Source organism: Podarcis gaigeae (genome assembly GCF_964106915.1).
Source record: "Podarcis gaigeae genome assembly, chromosome: 1".
Taxonomy (NCBI): domain Eukaryota; kingdom Metazoa; phylum Chordata; class Lepidosauria; order Squamata; family Lacertidae; genus Podarcis; species Podarcis gaigeae.
Genome location: NC_139678.1, coordinates 7,656,844 through 7,676,869, shown reverse-complemented (window position 1 = coordinate 7,676,869; position 20,026 = coordinate 7,656,844). Strand labels below are relative to the sequence as shown.

Here is a 20,026-nt window from a genome sequence, read left to right as displayed (position 1 = left end):
TTGAAACCACCAAGCTTTCCTAATACAGTATTTGCTGCCGGCATTTAGGTAAATCAACACAGGATTAAAAACAACTGCCACAGAGCTCTACCTGTCTGCTGTCAACTCATCAATGAAGGCGTGCAGAGCATTGCCATCCTTGGCACGGATAATGGCTTCCAGGTTTTCTTCAAGGAGCTTCTTGTTCTTGCGCACTGCTCTCAGGATCTTTTCAGCATCCCTCAGTATGGATTTGGAAGCCATGGTTGACTGAAGAATGGCTGACTTCGAAAGCTCCTGGAGTTCTGGAAGGCTTGGGCCAACAGGGTATTTTTGCTAAAATCCAAACAAAATGGGACCAGAGGTTCAAATATTCAGGACTGTCCTCAATGCTGCTCAGCCAGATACCCTGATAAGGTCAGCAGTGCTTAATGGAAGCAACTGCCCTCCGTTTGACACCAGTATTGTCAACTCCAGTTAAAACCAAAGCAAAGCCTTGGGTATTATTTTGGGGAGACCGGAGGGACATCGCTATGCCTGACAACAAATCCTAATTATTGGATTCTTTTGCTCCATCTTTTTGTACCTGCCAAACAGCCATGTCATGCTTATAATATTTTATTCTCTTTATAAGTATGCTGTTTTAAATGTGCATTTTATATTTGGCTTCACTTAGTAATGTTTTCTTTTGAAATGTTTAAGATTTTGTTTTTGTTAACTTTGTTTGTGTTAAACATGTATTCTGTAATTAACCTCCTTCGTAATGTTTTATTTTCAAATCTTTGGGATGGTATTTTGGTTTCTTGTTAATTGCATTGATTTGACTGTGTACCTTATATTTGACTTTTTTCGGAAATGTTTGATTCTGCATTGTTTTATTGACATTTAATATGCTGTGAACCGCTTTGATATTTTTCTTAAAAATATAAAGCAGTGTAGAAATAATAATAATAACAATAACAATAATATTTTGCTTTTTCATTTATTGCCGATTTGAACATCCTGGAAAGTGGCCACAAACACAGAAATTTTAGCTAGGCTAAATCTGGTTACTAAAATAATCATAAGCATGAAATATAATAACCACCCACTATAAAGACAACATGACAGAAATTTAGAAGCAGCACAAAAAGCCCTCAGCCCAGGGTGACAAAGTTTGGGAGATGAGGTCTTTGCCTGGTGCCAGGGACACAGCCCTTGTGGGTACCAGGAAAGCATTCCGCAGACAGGGCACCCCAATCACCACCCACCGCAGTTGCGGGAACCTGTAGAAGCACCTCCGATGATGACGGCCACAGCGAACAGGCAGACTGATGTGGAGGCAGGCGATCCTTCTGTCGGGCGATGTCTCTGAAGTGCGAGGTTGCCTACAAATTAAAAGGAGAAAGTGCGGCCCTTTGACTCCCAAGGCAAGCTACATAAATAAAACTACTCAGCCATGCGATACGTGTCTGCAACAGGCAAACGCTAGAGGCCATTTGCGGTAAGGGAAACCCACCCACACCATCCCCAGCTTCCAAGCCCTTTTGGAGAATCTTAGTTCTCATGGTATAGGGAACTGGTACACAAGTTTCTTCAATAGAGGTGGTGGGAGCTTCATAGCACTGCATTGCTGCCAGGCCCTATACAAACTACAGAACAGGGACGTTTAAATGCCTGTAGTTTTACTGAAGGTGCACCCAGGCTGTTGCAGTCTGGCGACCGGCTAGCTTGCCACTAGTGCATGAAGCCACAGACCAGGAGTGCTGATGGCTTCGAAAAGGGAATGAACTACATGGCAATGAATGCTTGGCAGATGCAAGCATCAGGTCTGCCTTTCTAGTTGTACATGGGTCCAGCCCTGCTTTTAAAACCCCATTTTTAAGGTTATGGCAGAATCAAGGCAGGCAGCTAGGCGCTATGGTTTTTAGTGATTTCATTGCTCACATGTCCTGCAGTGGAATGTTTAAAGGAGTCTTTCGCCAACCCTCCAGAAATTATGGACTACAACCTCCATCAGCCCCAGTGTCGTATGTAGACCAAAAGCTCTGGGGCCAGCAGGTTGTCGTAAACTGGATTAGAGGTGTTTGGTTTTAGGGTATTTTATTGCTCCAAGGCACTGTCTCCATAATTTAAAAACAAACAAACAAATTAACACAGAACCTTCATGATACTATTCATGTCCGACTTCCACTCCTTTGCATCCTGTAAGGCAAGAGGGGAGAAAGAATCTGTTACACTTAAGATAAAGTTCTCTACACAGATATAAAGTACAGTATACCAGAATCACGAGGCATCTTAAAGGCTAACAGATTTATTATGACATGAGCATGATGTACGGACTCAAGCCCACTTTGTCAGATGCTTGACGTGAAGATGTGCTAAGCTGTTTTTGCTGCAAGAGACGAGCGCAGCAACTTGTCTGGAAAGATAGTATGCTAGAACTCTCAGTTAAAATCTCACCAAGACTATCTGTATGGAGTTCTAATATACACTTGTGTCTTCCTACTGTAGGCCAAAACATCACCACCACCTCTGTGACCCTCAAGTAACGCCCTTATTCATCATGCTAGAAGGCCTAATTTTATCATGCGTTGGGACAGAGAAAATGTTCTCCTCTTGATTCCGTCCTTTAGATTACCCTCCATGCCTACCAAAGTTCAACTTGACAGGACGGCTGAACAGTTACAAAAGCATATTGTACTGCAATAAAATGTGGGTCCAACATTTAATAATTAACAATGCCTCCGCAATCCAGGAAAGAAGCAAAAAGAGCTTAGGGCAGGAGTGCACTCAGGCTATTTCACATTGCTCCCTCACAACAGTGCTGTATGGCTCCAAGGAACTACATAGGCTAGCAGAGTGCTGACACCAGGTGCCCCTGGCCCAAATTCAACACTACACTGTATGTGCAGTGAAACATCCACTTTCCTCCAGAAGGCAAGCCCTCTCCCCTAAACCCCAAGTAACAAAGGCTGCTTTTAAGCCAACATGCATCAGGAGTTGTAAGGCGCTCACTGAATTACAGCCATTGCATGCCATTTGCATGATTTATTCTGCTTACAGCTGAGGAGAGTCTGAAAACTGGATTTCCTGGCTGCTACATTTTCATTTGCAGAAACCACCTCTGCAAGTTCAAATTTCAGGCTCCTGCCTGCAAGTATTTCAACTTCTCCCACTATTAAGTTGTTAAGTTGTTGTTAAGCAGCTGGAGGAGAGGACAGAGGGTGAAGAAAGCTGTGAGTGGAGAAGGGCCCTCTTCTATCCTTTGGATCCCCTGGGAAACTCAGCAAACCTGCTGCACCTGGAACTGGGTGGAGAGAGGGCAGCTGAATGGGACACAGGTGTGAGCAGCTGGAGGAAGGACCATGCATCTTGGGCCTGCCCAGAACAAGAAAGTCTAGAATGAGAGACTAGGGCAATATTCGCTGTTTGCAGGATCTCTTCTCATTGTGGGACTTTTGTGGGTGAGCTGAGAGTTTGTTTGGACCCGGGGTTAGAACCCGGAGGCTGGGAGGGAGGGAGTGTCAGAAGGAAAGTGAATTGATTTATGTATATTAGTAACTTTGTACAGTGGTGCCTCGCAAGACGAAATTAATTCGTTCCGCAAGTTTTTTCGTCTTGCGAGTTTTTCGTCTTGTGAAGCACGGTTTCCCATAGGAATGCATTGAAAATCAATCAATGCGTTCCTAAGGAAACCGCCTTCAGTCCAGGTCCGGGGACAGTCAAAAGCCGACAGTCAAAAGCCGTCCGGGAAAGCGGAGAAAGCGCAGCGCTTTCTCCGCTCTCCCGGGAAGGCAGGCAGGGGGGAGCAAAGACTTTTGCCCCCCGCCGGCGTTCAGAAGAGGTCCAGGACCTCTTCTGAAGGCCGGTGGGGGGCGAAGGTCTTTGCTCCCCCCCGCCGCCTGCCTTCAAAAGCCGTCCGGGATAGCGGGAAGCGCTTCCCTGCTATCCCGGACCGCTTTTAAAATGCTGGCGGTGGGGAGCAAAGCCTTTCGGCCCCCGCCGGCCTTCCTGGACCTCTTCTGAAGGCCGGAGGGGGGGGAAAGGCTTTGCTCCCCACCGCCAGCATTTAAAAGAGGTCCCCGGAGATTTCCCTATGGGCTTTCTTCTTGCGAAGCAAGCCCATAGGGAAATTTGTCTTGCGAAGCGCCTCAAAAAACGGAAAACTCTTTCGTCTAGCGGGTTTTTCGTCTTGCGAGGCGTTCGTCTTGCGGGGCACCACTGTATTAATGTAACATTTTTACATGTGACTGTGTATTTTTTGTAGTATTTAAGCTGGCTGATGTTGCTTCAGTTTTTTGTACACCGCTTAGAGATATTTTAAAATATATTAAGCAGCATAGAAATTAACTAGTCAATCAATAATTAATCAAATTATTTCAGCAACCTGGTCATATTTTGCTTTACCTGCAGGATGTCATGCATGTCCCGTTTCAGTTGCCCAAGATCATGAAGCACAGCATCTGCTTTCTTAACTGTTCTCTCAACCGGATTGTGATCTTGAAGTGTGCTTTTAGACGCAGGAAAGGGCTCAGTCTGCTGAATGTTCAATCTGCTACTAAGAAATATTTCAGAGTTCTCATTACTCCTGCATTTCTTCTTCAAGTGCTGAATCAAGACTGAATCAACCGGCAGTTGGCCTTCACCACCTACTATTGAGAATCGGGGGAAATCCCCGCCAAATTGTGGGTGTTTATGAATCAAGTTACACAACTCTGGAGAGGGGCACATATTCCTACAAGAACAAAAAGGTCCAGAAAGGCAGGGAAACAGATGCTTAAGCAAAGCCATGTTATTGGCCACCAAAGCTGCCATATGTTGGCAGAGCTGGTGTGGGTAAAAACTATTTTTTTTTTTACCCAATTTGCTACTTAGCCCTTTTATTTTATATATTAGACATATGGCCCTTCATCATAAGATTTCAGGGTGGTTCACAAGATAAAAGTTTTGCCCAATCTGAGAATTTCACACTTATCACTTAAAATAAACACAAGACAATAAAATATCCATTATCCAAGAGGCAAAAATAAAGCAAAACACCTGACCATTGGAGGGAACTGAGAACAAATGTTTACCCCAGGTTTTGCCTGTATGCACTGGTTAATGGATGCAGACACAGCATCACACCTTCTAACGGGAAACTCAGGTGGTGAGTGGATTGTAGCCAAACAAGGGCCACTGAGTATCAACATGCTTGGGGTTACCCCAAGATTTGCAGAAGTAGGTTTTTTTTTAAAACAACCCTAAGGGGGCAGGGCAGCCCTCTCAACAGGCGAATGAGGACTGAGACTGCTCAGAAGCCATGGACTGTTGACTGTCACCTGGAAAAGGAAAATAGAAGGAGGTGCAAGGGAATGGAACGAGGACAAAAATGCCCTGCTAGGATCAAATGGTGGTGGAAATCATACAAGTGCTCCTTTTAGGAGGGAATATACACAGCCACTTTTTCCTGCGGGTTCCACTTGTCTGATTCTAATTCAGTAGTTCAGGCTAGGTACAAAAGAGGTGGACAAAGTTCAAGGGTCAGTTTGCCCTGTTTAGCACAGTTAAGCTTAAACACAGTATGCAAGTGTACTTTTCAACCTCATGCCTAAGCAAACAAAGCTTTTAAAGAAAACAGTCTCTTCCATAAAACACACGTCTCAAGCATGTACAGAGTTCAGCTAGGAATTATGGGAGCAGTGTTATATAAATCGCCAAAAATAGAAACCTCTTAATTTTCTATTATTTCCGTTATTTGAACTGAGATTAGGATATCGCTGCAGGTCAAATTTAGTTTCTAGGATTTCAAATATCTACAAGCTGTTTGCTTTTTAACAAGGGAGGTGCTTACTGCTCTCTTCCAAAACACCACGGCATCACATTGTCACTTCTGGGGTCATTCCAAGAAGATGCACTCTGGCTTAATGGGGTTTCTTGAGAATTCAAGATGTGCTCTAGAAGTCTCCCTCCACCTAGATGAGAAAAAAGAGCATGTCATATTATAGCGGAATAGGGCAGAGTATAGTGTGTGTGCACGTTGAATGTGTGTGTCTGCATGGAGACACATATATAGGATAGTTACATTCCTGGTTTCCTTCCCAGAATGAACTGCATTTATGTATTTATAAATTATATCTATGCATATGTGTGAGCAGACATCATATGCTACCCACTGATTTTTAAAGATAGGCGTGTAGCAAATTGGCTGTAATAATGTTACTTGTCTGAGCATTAGTAAAATACTGAAGCAACATGATGAATACTAGAGAATTGTAAAATTCACATATGGGATTGTAAATAATAATAATAATAATAATAATAATAATAATAATAATAATAATAATTTATTTATACCCCGCCCTTCCCTGTTCAGAAAACCGGGCTCAGGGTGGCTAACAACAAATTTAAAACACTTAATTGATGCAACAAAAAACAGCATAAAATACAGTATAAAACATGAATAACAATAAATTAAAAATTTAAAATCAATTTAGGGGGAAATCCATCCAATAAACATTAGATGATCACCAGGGCTAGCTGGCTAAATTAGTCCTATTTGGGCCAGCGAGGAGACCAGGGGAAAATTAGCTGTGGGATCCCAGAGCGGGTAATCTTCATAAAAAGGGGAGAGGGAGGGAAGGAAGGGGAATAAAAGATCATGATAAGTTCAAATTAAAGGCCAGGTGGAATAGTTAAGTTAAATCCTGCAGCGCCCTGGTCTCATGGGACAGAGCATTCCACCAGGTCAGAGCCATCACTGAGAAGGCCCTGGCCCTGGTGGAGGATAATCTGACTTCCTTAGGGCCCGGGACCTCTAAACTATGATTATTCATGGACCTTAAGGTCCTCTGCAGCGCAGACCAGGAGAGGCGGTCCCGTAAATACGAGGGCCCTAAGCCACAAAGGGCTTTAAAGGTCAAAACCAACACCTTAAACCTGACCCGATACTCTTTTTGAGCTGTAATGGACAAGCTGGAAGGCATATTTAGAATAAAAGCCTAATACACATTCAAAGAGTGTGAAATGCTTGAAAACTGTGAAGTCTCGAGTGGTGCTGATAAAAAACAACAATACATCTAATGCCAGCCAGAGCACTGTTGATGTAGGCGAGAATAGTCATGGTTGTGGGAAAACAGCAGCAAGTGGGCAGATCCACATCAATAATGAGAAAGAGAAGCTTTGAAGCTTCCTGGAGCTCACCCAAAGTTCTTCCACAAGTTGACTGTTGCACATTTTCTTTTTCTCCAACCGGTTGTTCTCTCTTTGCCAGTTTCTGTGAGATTTTAGTATCTTTGGATACCGGCACAGGAGCGTATCTGCGTGGTGCTGGTGTCTTCTGTGAACTAATACCGCGGCTTTCATGTTTCCGGGAACATGCTGGAATGTGGGAAGATAGGTTTGCCCAATTAAAAAAAAGCGTATTAAAGAGGGTGAGCAGTGAAAAGCAAATCACCAGAATTATGCCAGTGGTTAAAATGACCTCCTCAAGATAGAACAGTCTCAACTTGTCAGATAAAGAGAACACACATTTTGCAAAACAGAGCTGGATATCCAGGAGGAAGCAAGTGGAAGATTATAGTCATGCCCATCTGTTTTATAAGTACTTTTTAATTTTTTTTATTAAATTTGCTTAGTAACATAACATTATTATATTCTATAAAACAAGGAATACAAAACAGCATTCATTCATACTACAATGCATAACTACATAATATTAAAATCTATGGTTTCTGAAAAAAAGGCTTACATAACAAAATCAATTCAAAATACCATCCAGTTTACTTTTTTTAAAAAAAATTCCCCCCTCCAACCCTCCCCCCCCCCGGTTGTTTTATAAGTACTTAAAACACATGTCATGAGCTACAATACTTGCTTGGTGACCGCTCCAGAGTTATGGACTTGTGGAGATCTGCCCAAAACTGAACATGTTTCAGAAGCGATCTGGCAATTTAAGAAACCTTTCAGTAGTCAGTAGAAACCAACAGAGGGAAGTGGGGATGAAAGAAAGAGGAGATTGCTGAAGTTATGCCCTTTTGTCTCTCCTGTCTTCCAGCTGGGACATTTAACCTATTCACAGGCAGAATATTCACAATTCACCATTCTGTACGTACAGCGGTGCCCCGCAAGACGAATGCCTCGCAAGACGAAAAACTCGCTAGACGAAAGAGTTTTCCGTTTTTGAGGTGCTTCGCAAGACGAATTTCCCTATGGGCTTGCTTCGCAAGACGAAAACGTCTTGCGAGTTCTTGCGAGTTTTCCCCCCTCCCCCCCTTTTTCTAAGCCGCTAATAGCCACTAAGCCGCTAATGGCCGTGCTTCGCAAGACGAAAAAACCGCAAGACGAAGAGACTCGCAGAACAAATTAATTTCGTCTTGCAAGGCACCACTGTACTATAATCCAGCTACTATTCAGTAGCTGCAGCTACACAAACCTCTCCATTACTTTTTTCACTACTATGCATTTTAACACAGGGACTCTGATCCAGAAGTCACAGCAACTCTTGGTTAAGAAGGCATAAGTATTGAGATGTCTCAACTGAAAAACTGTAGTTTATTATTGCTGACAAACCACAAACTGATCTGAAGTGGGTTTGGTGTTAGGATCGTGGCCATTGCTCTGCCACCTTAGGCTACTACATCATGACGTGAATTTAGGAATCTGATAAGACTGAAGATGAGAGGAGAACAATCATGGTTTAGCCATTCCATGGCTGGAAGCTCACATCATAGTTTGGGTTCTGAACTATGATTAATTTTAACCATGATTTGGTGTGGTCTTAACTGAGCTGAACAGGCCTCTAAAGGCAAGAATTAATCTCATGCCTGGTCTACTTTTTATGGAGTCTTAAATTGAAGATGACAAGAGCTAGAAAACACACAATTTTAACTGAATTTTAACTGCTTTGCAGTTCTATATGAATCAGAGCAACCCAATGCCTCTCACCTTGCGCAGGTATGGCGTTGGAAGGGAAAAAACCATGATGCTGAGCAGAGATAGGGTCAGTAAGAGGCTTCCCTGCATTCATGGCATGTGTTGCCGTTCTTTTGGAAGCTGCTGTGTTGACATCTTGGAAGCCACCCGAGTTCAGTGCAGAGCTAATCAAACGGGACTAGGAGAAAGTGGTTTCAGTTCAAACACAGGAATAGCTTGGCAAGAACTTCTGTGCACGAAAAAGACTGTATCAGTTGCAGAGAAAATATCATAAATACTTGCCTGTAGCTCAGGGGCTTTGCCCACCTCTATGGGCTGCCCACATGGCCTCCAGCTTAGCCCTAGACTCCAAAGACCTCCCTCCCTTTAATCAAGGGTCTTATTGGAAACAGTTCCCCATTTGCGGAATGTCTTCCCTGATGAGGTGCCTCTGTTTACCACGCTGACATTCAAGCGGAATTTTTAAACATGCGTGTTCATCCAGCTATTTGATGGGGTAAAGGTACCGTTCCTGGCAATCTTGAGAATATTAGTTGCGAGGAAATTCGACCATTTCCAAGTGTTTTAGTTATTTATTTATAATGTGCTGTTAGCCTGTTATGCTGCTTGGCACCCCAGACTCCTTTGGGTGGAAGGTCAAGAAGCTTATTTATTAAAGGTTGCAGTCAATGTACAGTGGTACCTCGGGTTACATACGCTAACCCAGAAATAGTACCTCAGGTTAAGAACTTTGCTTCAGGATGAGAACAGAAATCGTGTTCTGGCGGCACGGCGGCACCAGGTGGCCCCATTAGCTAAAGTGGTGTTTCAGGTTAAGAACAGTTTCAGGTTAAGAATGGACCTCCGGAACGAATTAAGTACTTAACCCAAAACAAAATAAAAAAAATTCCTTCCAGTAGCACCTTAAAGACCAACTAAGTTGTTCTAGGTATGAGCTTTCGTGTACAGATCTGAAGAAGTGTGCATGCACACGAAAGCTCATACCTAGAACAACTTAGTTGGTCTTTAAGGTGCTACTGGAAGGAATTTTTTTATTTTGTTTTGACTATGGCAGACCAACACGGCTACCTATCTGTAACCTGTACTTAACCCAAGGTACCACTGCACTGCTAAGCCTAAGGTTCTGTCAGTGCAAGGATTTCTTTTTGCATAAGGGTTCGCAGAAGCGGCTTAGTCAGGCTGGCCACATGACCCGGAAGCTGTCTGCGGACAAACACCGGCTCCCTCGGCCTATAGAGCGAGATGAGCGCGCAACCCCAGAGTCGGTCACGACTGGACCTAATGGTCAGGGGTCCCTTTACCTTTCTCCCCCTCTGCTTCCTCACCCCATATCTGTTCTGGGGGTACCCTCCCCCAACCCTGTGGAGCATATATAGGAACAGTATATCTCCTCCTAAGGGTGCCATTCTGTGTGTTTATGTGGTTTGGATCTTGAGAAAAGCGTGCAGAGGTGGGCTTGCAAAAGCTGCTTCCCCCCTTCCCCACCAGAGCCTGCTGAATCGGGTGGGACCAGCTAAGTTGGCCTCCACCAGCCCTCTTTCCTTGGGATCCAACCATGGGTTGTTAATATGCATAGGTTATAACGACAGCAGCATAAGGTGAGCAACATAAAGGCACAGTAACCCAAAATAAGTTCCCTTAATGCAGTTACATTTAAAAATTTTAGCCACGGGTGATGTACAGAATATTCTCATGAAATGAAACAGCAGGGTTCTACATTTTGACCTCACCATGGTGATCCATGCAATGGTCACTTGACTTGACTACTGTAACCAGCTCTACATGGGGCTGCCCTTGAAACTGATCCCAAAACTCCAGTGGGTGCAGAATGCTACGGCGGGGGAGCTCATTCATCCAGTGCTATACCAGCTGCACTGGCTCCCGGTGGAGTACAGGATCAGGTTTAAGGTTTTAACCTTTAAAGCCCTATATGGCCTAGGACCCTCGTACCTATGGGACCTCCTCTTCTGGTATTCCCCACGGAGGACCTTAAGGTCTGCAAATAGTAACACCCTGAAGATCCCAGGCCCCAGGGAGATTAGACTGGCCTTGACCACAGCCAGGGCCTTTTCGGCCATGGCCCCGGCCTGGTGGAACGCTCTCTCACAAGAGACTAGGGCCCTGCGGGACGTGGCATGTTTTTGCAGGGCCTGCAAGACGGAGCTGTTCCGCCAGGTTCAGTCTGGTTGGTTGGGGTTCAGTCTGATTCTTTTCTTTCTGTATAAGAACAAGCATTAAAGAGGCCTCCTAGCCCGCTCACAGGTCCTTTATATTATAAGACCAGTGGTAACAGCTGGCTCTGGAGAATATTAACAACTCTCAATTTTACCCATGGATCATCATCTGTCCAGATTTTGCTCTGAACTAATTTCAAGATGTATTTTAACTAATTGATTGCCTGTTTTTATGTTCTTATGCTCTTTGTATACTGTCTTAGTTTCATGATGTTAGCCATCCTAAGCCCGGCTCCGGCTGGGGTACAAATAAAATAACAACAACAACAACAACAATAATAGAATCATAGAATCATAGAGTTGGAAGAGACCACAAGGGCCATCGAGTCCAACCCCCTGCCAAGCAGGAAACACCATCAGAGCACTCCTGACATATGGTCAGTGTAGTGCAGTGGTTAAGAGCGGTAGTCTTGTAATCTGGTGAACCGGGTTCGCGTCTCCGCTCCTCCACATGCAGCTGCTGGGTGACCTTGGGCCAGTCACACTTCTCTGAAGTCTCTCAGCCCCACTCACCTCACAGAGTGTTTGTTGTGGGGGAGGAAGGGAAAGGAGAATGTTAGCCGCTTTGAGACTCCTGAAGGGGAGTGAAAGGCGGGATATCAAATCCAAACTCTTCTTCTTGTCAAGCCTCTGCTTAAAGACCTCCAAATAATAATAATAACAACAACAACAATAATAATGCCAGTACCTGAATATTCATTTGCTGCTGCTGCAAATTTTCCAGATACTGAATTCGCTGTTCCATGAACTGATTCATCTGCTTTTCAAGTTCGCCGACTCTCTGATGGCAAGCGGGCCCCTCAAGGTGTTGAGCCTTCAAGATGGCTTGCTGGTCTGCAACACGCTGCAGCTGTTTGTCTGTCTCCTGCAACTTGGTAAGCATTTCGGACACAGAGCTCACTTTTGCTTCCAAGTCGCTCTGGACCTGGAAGGAAAGACGCAAGCCAAAAGTTGTGAAGGCCAGAATTTCTCCCCCTCGAGCCTAGATGGTTGTCCTTGGGTTGCAAGAAAAGCTGCCCTTTAACATGGCTGAGCCTGGTCCAAGGAACTGGAGGGCTACCCACCAATTTCTAAGCGATCTGGTTGTTAAAAAGGGAATTCAGGTTTTCTGAAAACAAGATCTAAATTCCATTTCCAGCATACACACATGCATGCACCTTTCAACCCCCCCCCCCCCCCAATCTTGGAGTGTTTAGTTTTCACAAGAAGCTTACGAAGGTTTGTTTACATTTTTTAAAATATTTGCAAATTGTTTCATGGAGGGGAAAGGCAGGGAATATTTTTTAAACAAATAAATATTGAAGCCAGTTACTTACTTTGAAAAGTGGGGCTGTAGAAGCTATAGCTGCTGCTGTGGCAGCTGCGATGGTTGTAGCTGACTCTATCTCGCTTTGTGTTGATTTGGTACTGTCCTTTTTGTCAGAGCATACATCATCCAGCAGTTGGACCTTCACCTCTTTAAATACAGGAACAGTCTGAATTCTAAATATTCAAAACAGGCATGGAAAAGTGTTTTTATTATTTTCTTTTGAAAGAGCCATTCCGCCCCCCCTAAAAGTATTTTCAGTGAACTAATGTCACTTCAAACCTGGTACATGAAGTAAGATGTTTTACACCAGGACATACTACTTGTTGGGATTCCTGCATTGCAGGGGTTGGACTAGATGATCCTAGGGGCGCTTTCGAACTCTACAATCTGTCTACTTCTTGAAGCCTCAAAGTACACCCCTGCCTTTTTTAAATTTTTGAGTCTGGAGATTGCCTGCTCTGTTTGGCTGTGTTTTATTTTATTTTGAGTGTGTTTGGGCTTCTGTTTGGGGGGTGATTCCTAATATCACAAATTTGACTTCAGTAAAATGGGCTCAGGAGTAAACAACGCACAAATACAGAATGGAGCCTATAAGGCAGTTGGGTGACGCCTTGTACACCGCCTTCTGGCAACTCCTGCAACCAAACTGGCACCAAATATCTTGCTTTCCTTTCCTTTGGACCACATCAGCAAGGCTGAGAAGGGGGGTCTTGTCATCAGGGCAGCTCAGGACCTCCAGACACACTGCCCAGGCTTGCACCCTGGAGAGGCCACTTCATTTTTTTTTAGTACAGTGGTACCTCTAGTTGCAGACACGATCCATTCCGGGGTGCCGTTTGCACCCCAAAAAGTCCGCAACTAGAGTGGTGCTTCTGCGCAAGCACGGAGCGAAATAGACTGCTTCTGCACATGTGTGAAGCGCACAGAACGCCGGAAGTATACACTTCTAGGTTTCCCGTGTTCGCAAGCCGAAAAGACGCAACATGCACCTAACGCAACACGAGGTATGACTGTATTTCCAAATGTGCCCCTGAGCTGCTGCAACTGGCAGGAGCTCTCCAGGGTTCTAGGCAGAAAGTTAATTCCCACCACGAGCATACAAAGCTCAGTGGTGCAGCACATAAGAAGATCCCTACATAAGAAGCTTGCAATGCTGCCAGTTTTCTCCAGCGATTCCACCCACTGTGTCCCCAACATATTAGTAGACAGCAGTAACACCTTTGAGCCATTAAAGAGGGAAGGAATTCGTAGATGGAATCAAGTATACAGTAAACATTTGCTTCCTTACCTCTGCTTGAACACAGCTCTTACAGCCTCTTTCTGCCCAGTATCATACTGGGAAATAAACATGTCAGCTAATGTGGAACAAAAAAAGAAGAAGAAACTGTACTCATTGGAATCTAAGATGCTCACAAAGCACAACCTTACGAAAAGAAAACAAGGCCTGTTCAGATACCGCTTATCATCAGAATCTCTACACCGAGGGAGATCAGATCTTGGGCTCACGCGTCACCTCATCCCAACCTCACACAGAACAGAACATTTTGCTATACGCTGCCGTGGGCAACTTTGGGAGGAAGGGCAGGATTTGAAATTTCCATCATCATCTTAATACGAGAACTTATGGAGACCAGGCTTTATTTTGAATCTGGAATTTCTCAACCGAAACCCTGCTTTCAAGGGGATTCCGGACAACTACTGTTGGGCACACATTGCAGCACAATTAGAACACTAAGATTTTAACTGGTAACAGCTCGAGTCATACCTAAAAGTTATGGACAAAAATATCACATGAAGCCACTGAATTTTTGCTGCATTGATCGATTATGAAACTTAATTTACATTGTGCCTGAGCGACTGTGGTGTCCATTATGCTGTCCCTCTACCCCCCCAATCGACATCTGCCCTCCCTCTCTGCCAGCTTCTATAGTAGGGAAAGATGGAAAGAACCCAGACGTTGCCTCAAAAAAACCCGGAAGTGTTGACTTCTTCCTTTCCCGCATTCACGTCCCCAACACTGCTACCGTTGTATGCCTTTTGTGTACTTGACTACTTCGATAAATGCTCGTTTTCATGTTCAGTATTTAAAAAATACCCAGAAATATGGGAAAAATTGTCCCCAAAGGACAAATAAAAGCAGGAACAAAAGTTGCACTCCTGTGCACATCTACCTAGTAATAAACACCACTGCTAGTTTCAGAGCGCATTTGCAAAGGAGTGAGTTGCATTACCTTTTTGTTTGCTGCCATCCTCTTTTACTTGTGAAGGAATGTGTACTCCAGTGTCGTGTGAATAAGCCTGCTGGGGGGCGGGGAGGGAGGGACGAGAAGGTAAGAGAGATATATAAAATAATCTTTCATGTATTTTATATTTCTCAACGAAAATCACACTGTTATTTAATTCCAGAGGGTAGCATTGTGAATTTATTGCAGCAAATAAGGTACTGTGACATCTTAACAACTCAGAAATTTATTATGCCATATGCTTAAATCACAATAAATTTGTTCATTTTTAAGGTCCTAAAGGACTCTGGTTTTATTACTATTTAACTGTCCCTTATGTGCCAAATATATAGAATATATAGCTGATATGCTGAATAGGTATATTTAATCGACAATATTTGACCTGCAAAGCCTCCAGTACAATTGCGAGGCTGCGAACATCTTAACAGCTCAGTTGTTGCTGTTTTTAAAAGCTTCTAAACATGGTTTGCAGAGAAGTTTAAGAAAATGAAACACTAAGGTTGTAAAAGGAGAGGGAAACAATGAAGTAAAAAGAAAGGCAGAACAATTTTGTCTCAGCTATCACAAATTACAAGTCCTTAAAAGCACCCAGAAATATTTTCAACATATTTCGTTTGACAGCAGTAACTTCAGAATTACAATACAGTGCTGCCTTGCAAGACGAAAAGAATCCGTTCCGCGAGTCTCTTCGTCTTGCGGTTTTTTCGTCTTGCGAAGCAAGCCCATTAGCGGCTTAGCGGATTAGCGGCTTAGAAAAATGGGGGGGGGGGGGAAGGAAAAAAACCCGCAGGAACTCGCAAGACATTTTCGTCTTGCGAAGCAAGCCCATAGAAAATTCGTTTTGTGAAGCACCTCCAAAACGGAAAACCCTTTCGTCTAGCGGGTTTTCCGTCTTGCGAGGCATTCGTCTTGCGGGGCACCACTGTACTGTGAAGCTGATAAAACTCATCTTGGGTGGTGGTTGCAATACAGACACAAAGGCAATATGCAAAAGAGAAAAGCAAATGGACAGTCTTCTGATATTTGGTAAGCAAGGTGTATGGGAACAAGCATATGAAATATCCTCTGTAGACCGAAGAACAGAATACCACTGTGCTTACCTCTGGAGATAACTCTGAGGGCTTGCTATCTTTTTTAGTTGACAGTAGTTCTGAATGTCTACCGCTATACCTGCTTACAACACCTAGAGGAAATATCAATTCACTGGGTTATATATCGATTAACTGCTAACTTGCTTATAGCGCTCATAATTGCAAGCAATGATCAATCAAACCTTTATTACGGTCATAGAGCAGCATAAGTAGGGTGGGGTACAATCATTTAAAATCTGTAAAACATTTTGGAGAGCTAAAATTATTAAAAGAGAAGGTATATATAAAAGACGATAAGAATCTAAAAGAAGCTAAAAGAAGGGTTAGGAGCATTAAACGGATGTGGAAGTGCTTAAAAGGTTAGTATATAAAAGGCTATGACTATCAATCTACAAAGCACTCTAATATGGGTGTTCGTTAAATCTAGTTTGTGGCGCGGGTCATCAACCAACGAATTTTGAACGCTACTGTGCAGAACCTGGCAACACTGTATGTTGTAGCAGGGTTGGTATCTGAAAGCAGCAGGGAGGTATAGAATTGTATTGTGTGCGCTCGGTACTTATGGAGCAGTGGGGAGATGAGGCTAATATGGATGTCTCTATAATATAAACACTGGAGAGGCACATACTCTATTGTTTCTATCTGTCCAGAATCACAGGGGCATTGTCTCTCCGAGGAAGCAATCTTCCTATAAGCAGAGTACTAAAGAAAACTACAGAGCCTGTACAGGCCATCAACACATACCATTGTAATGTAGGTTATAATCTGTTAAGATAAACAGGAAACATTGTCCTGTCTTCACTGAAATCCTCCAGAATCACTCAACCAATCTACACCCACTTGGAGCAACTGAAAAGCCACAGTACGCCTGGCAATACAACTGCAGTTTAACTTAACAATGTTTGCCCACGGACCTAGAAACTCATGGTGGCTATGCTCTGCCTCACAGTATTGCTCCTTGCTGGAAAACAACAGGGGAGTGCTGTTCTTATGTTCAAGTCTTCTAAGGACATAGGTGCCTCATACTAGGAAGTCTCTCTTACCTCAGATAAACCACAGTACAGTGGTACCTCGGGTTAAGAACTTAATTCGTTCTGGAGGTCTGTTCTTAACCTGAAACTGTTCTTAACCTGAGGTACCACTTTAGCTAATGGGGCCTCCAGCTGCCACTGCGCCACCAAAGCACAATTTCTGTTCTCATCCTGAAGCAAAGTTCTTCACCCAAGGTACTATTTCTGGGTTAGCAAAGTCTGTAACCTGAAGCGTCTGTAACCTGAAGCGTATGTAACCCGAGGTACCACTGTAAAGGTGGTCAGAGTGGCTGTGAATCTGTCACCAAAAGGACTGAATGCAGAGACAATGCAAAGGGAAAGTAAGAGAAGACAAAACCAGATGTGATCAAATAGATATAGATAGATTTGTTTGTTCGTATGTAAGCCCACGGTTAGGGATACCTTGTTCTGATTTCACGTAAGCCACTCTGGAAGCCTTTTTGGCTCTAGAGAGGGTTACAAATGCTCTGAATAAATAAATGTGATGGGGAGTTGAGGACCTCCATTCATAATTTACTGGACATTTTCCTCGTCAGCTAAGTCCGTACTAGTTATGGCCTATAGAGAGACAAGAGCCTCAGACAAACCACAACCGATAACAAATGAAGTTTTTGACTAATTTCAAAGAAATAAAAAACTGCACAGGGCTACAGACATACCCTCCGTTACACCTCCAGAAGTTGCTGCTGTTGGCTTATGAGATGCAGGTTTGTTGGCCAACAATGCTGGTGGAATATCAGCTGCACCATCAACCGTCAACACAGCACATTCTGGACGACAGGGTGGAGGCACTTCCCGAAGCTTCTTCACAGAAATGCGTATTCTTTTCTTGGTGCAAGCAGCAGGCTTGCTGTCAGCGGACACAGCTGTCCGAGGGTCAATGGGCTTCTTTTTCATGGGGAAGCTGGTGGAGCGGATGAGAATGTCACCAGCAGTGAGGCTATCAGAATAACTTTTGCTCACACCAGACGTCTCTTCCACTTCCATTAAGATCTCACGGCACAGGCGTCAGTTTCTATGAAACAAAACACAAGATGACCCACAATTTCACACATAGCAAATGGAGGAAAGGGGAACACAGGTACAAGGATTAGGATATCAATCACTTATTGCTGTGACTATGACAAAATTGAAGGTAAAGGTAAAGGACCCCTGGAAGGTTAAGTCCAGTCAAAAGGGACTACGGGTTGCGGCGCTCATCTCGCTTCAGGCCGAGAGAGCCAGCGTTTGTCCAGCATGACTAAACTGCTTCTGGCGCAACGGAACACCATGACATTTATGTACATTTTATGACAAAACGTACAAGATGCTCAAAAGACAACACCCTTCACCCATTTAAACAAAGGGGTACTGCATGTCAACCTCGTGTGACAAGGGATGTTTTGTTTACAGAAGAAAAATATGCACAGTAGGCAACTGTTAAGTCTATCTGAAATGACATTCTACAGAGAAGAAACTAAACTGTGATCCAACCAACTTGTATGGAGGGATCGCAAGGCTGTTGTTCACAGAGACACAATTCCCCCTCTGCCATATCCCTATATGGCAAAGGTTGCAGAGTTAACAGAGATCCTGAAATGGGAGTTTCAGGCCCATCCTGTGGAACACTCTCCCATCAGATGTGAAGGAAATAAGTAACTATCTGATTTTTAGAAGACATCTGAAGGCAGCCCTGTTTAGGGAAGTTTTTAATGTTTGATGCTTTATTATGCTTTGATATTTGTCCAAAGCTGCCCAAGATGGCTGGGTACAAATAATAATAAGACGATGATGATGATGTTGATTCAGGGCTTTTTTCCCCCAGCCAGAACTCACATGAACTCAGTTCCGGACGGCCTGTCAGGAGCGTGCTGTTGCCTTTCTAAGAGAAAAAGGAGGTGTTCATGATGAGTTCTGGCACCTCTTTTTCTAGAAAACATAGATTATAGATTTGCACACTGCCCCTTCATCCGAGGATCACAGGGCAGTCAGTAGTGATGTATGGAAGTGAGAGCTGGACCATAAAGAAGGCTGATCGCCGAAGAACTGGTGCTTTTGAATTATGGTGGTGGAGGAGACTCTGGAGAGTCCCATGGACTGCAAGAAGATCAAACCTCTCCGTTCTTAAGAAAATCAGCCCTCACTGGAAGGACAGATCCTGAAGCTGAGGCTCCAATACTTTGGCCTCCTCATGAGAAGAGAAGACTCCCTGGAAAAGACCCTGATGTTGGGGAAGATGGAGGGCACAAGAAGAAGGGGACGACAGAGGACGAGATGGTTGGACAGTGTTCTCGAAGCTACCAGCATGAGTTTGACCAAACTGCGGGAGGCAGTGGAAGACAGAAGTGCCTGGTGTGCTCTGGTCCAGGGGGTCATGAAGAGGCGGACACGACTAAAGGACTAGACAACAACAACAAATAAAAGCACAAAGAACACAAAACAATAACCTCCCCCCCGTGCCCCATTTATATTAGGTAAAGGTAAAGGTACCCCTGCCCGTACGGGCCAGTCTTGACAGACTCTGGGGTTGTGCACCCATCTCACTCAAGAGGCCAGGGGCCAGCGCTGTCCGGAGACACTTCCGGGTCACGTGGCCAGCGTGACAAAGCTGCATCTGGCGAGCCAGAGCCGCACACGGAAACGCCATTTACCTTCCCGCTGGTAAGCGGTCCCTATTTATCTACTTGCACCCGGAGGTGCTTTCGAACTGCTAGGTTGGCAGGCGCTGGGACCGAGCAGCGGGAGCGCACCCCGTCGCAGGGATTCGAACCGCCGACCTTTCGATCGGCAAGTCCTAGGCGCTGAGGCTTTAACCCACAGCGCCACCTGCGTCCCTCCCCATTTATATTACATGTATTTAAAAGCGGGTGCAGGGAAAGAGGTGGCGAAGGGGGGTCCCCCCCTCAAAGCTCTGCCTCTCTGGAGCTCACCTTCCCCCCCCCCCGAAGACCCCCCTCCCTTTCCCTTCCTCCCCCCTCACAGCCACCCACCGGGAAGCACCGCCTGTTGCCATGGTAACAGCAGCCCCGCCAACCGGGGCTCCCGCCGCTCCCAAACGGACACATTGAGCCCAGCCCCTTCCTGCGCCTTCAAAACAAATCAGAGAGCCGGACGCTAAGCGCGCGTGCGCCGCTTATTTTAAAAGGAGAAGGGAAAGCACGCATGCGCACAACCCACGCCCATCATCCGCACGCGGCCGCCTCCCTCTCGCGCCTCTTTCCCCGCCCGACCGCGCTTGGTCTGT

The 20,026-nt window shown here is 44.6% G+C and overlaps 1 protein-coding gene across 11 annotated transcripts in view; it reads right to left on the bottom strand.

Annotated features, from left to right (window-relative positions):
* Positions 1-20,020, bottom strand: part of KIAA0586 — a 71,585-nt gene extending 51,565 nt beyond the window's left edge. The window contains exons 1-14 of one of the 11 annotated variants that reach the window (XM_083730990.1): positions 19,773-20,020; positions 17,463-17,818; positions 15,761-15,843; positions 14,649-14,715; positions 13,706-13,772; positions 12,425-12,590; positions 11,797-12,033; positions 8,887-9,052; positions 7,144-7,320; positions 5,795-5,915; positions 4,369-4,519; positions 2,122-2,163; positions 1,257-1,346; positions 92-315 (exon numbers count right to left, since the gene is read on the bottom strand). In XM_083730990.1, the coding sequence (XP_083587116.1) occupies positions 92-315; positions 1,257-1,346; positions 2,122-2,163; positions 4,369-4,519; positions 5,795-5,915; positions 7,144-7,320; positions 8,887-9,052; positions 11,797-12,033; positions 12,425-12,590; positions 13,706-13,772; positions 14,649-14,715; positions 15,761-15,843; positions 17,463-17,790 (1,919 nt within the window). In that variant the 5' untranslated portion in view covers positions 17,791-17,818; positions 19,773-20,020. Of the gene's footprint in view, positions 1-91; positions 316-1,229; positions 1,347-2,121; positions 2,164-4,368; positions 4,520-5,794; positions 5,916-7,143; positions 7,321-8,886; positions 9,053-11,796; positions 12,034-12,424; positions 12,591-13,705; positions 13,773-14,648; positions 14,719-15,760; positions 15,844-17,462; positions 17,819-19,772 lie in introns of all 11 variants that reach the window. The other 10 variants (XM_083730989.1, XM_083730983.1, XM_083730987.1 and 7 more) reach the window with 10 other exon arrangements.
* Between the last annotated feature and the right edge of the window lie 6 nt (positions 20,021-20,026).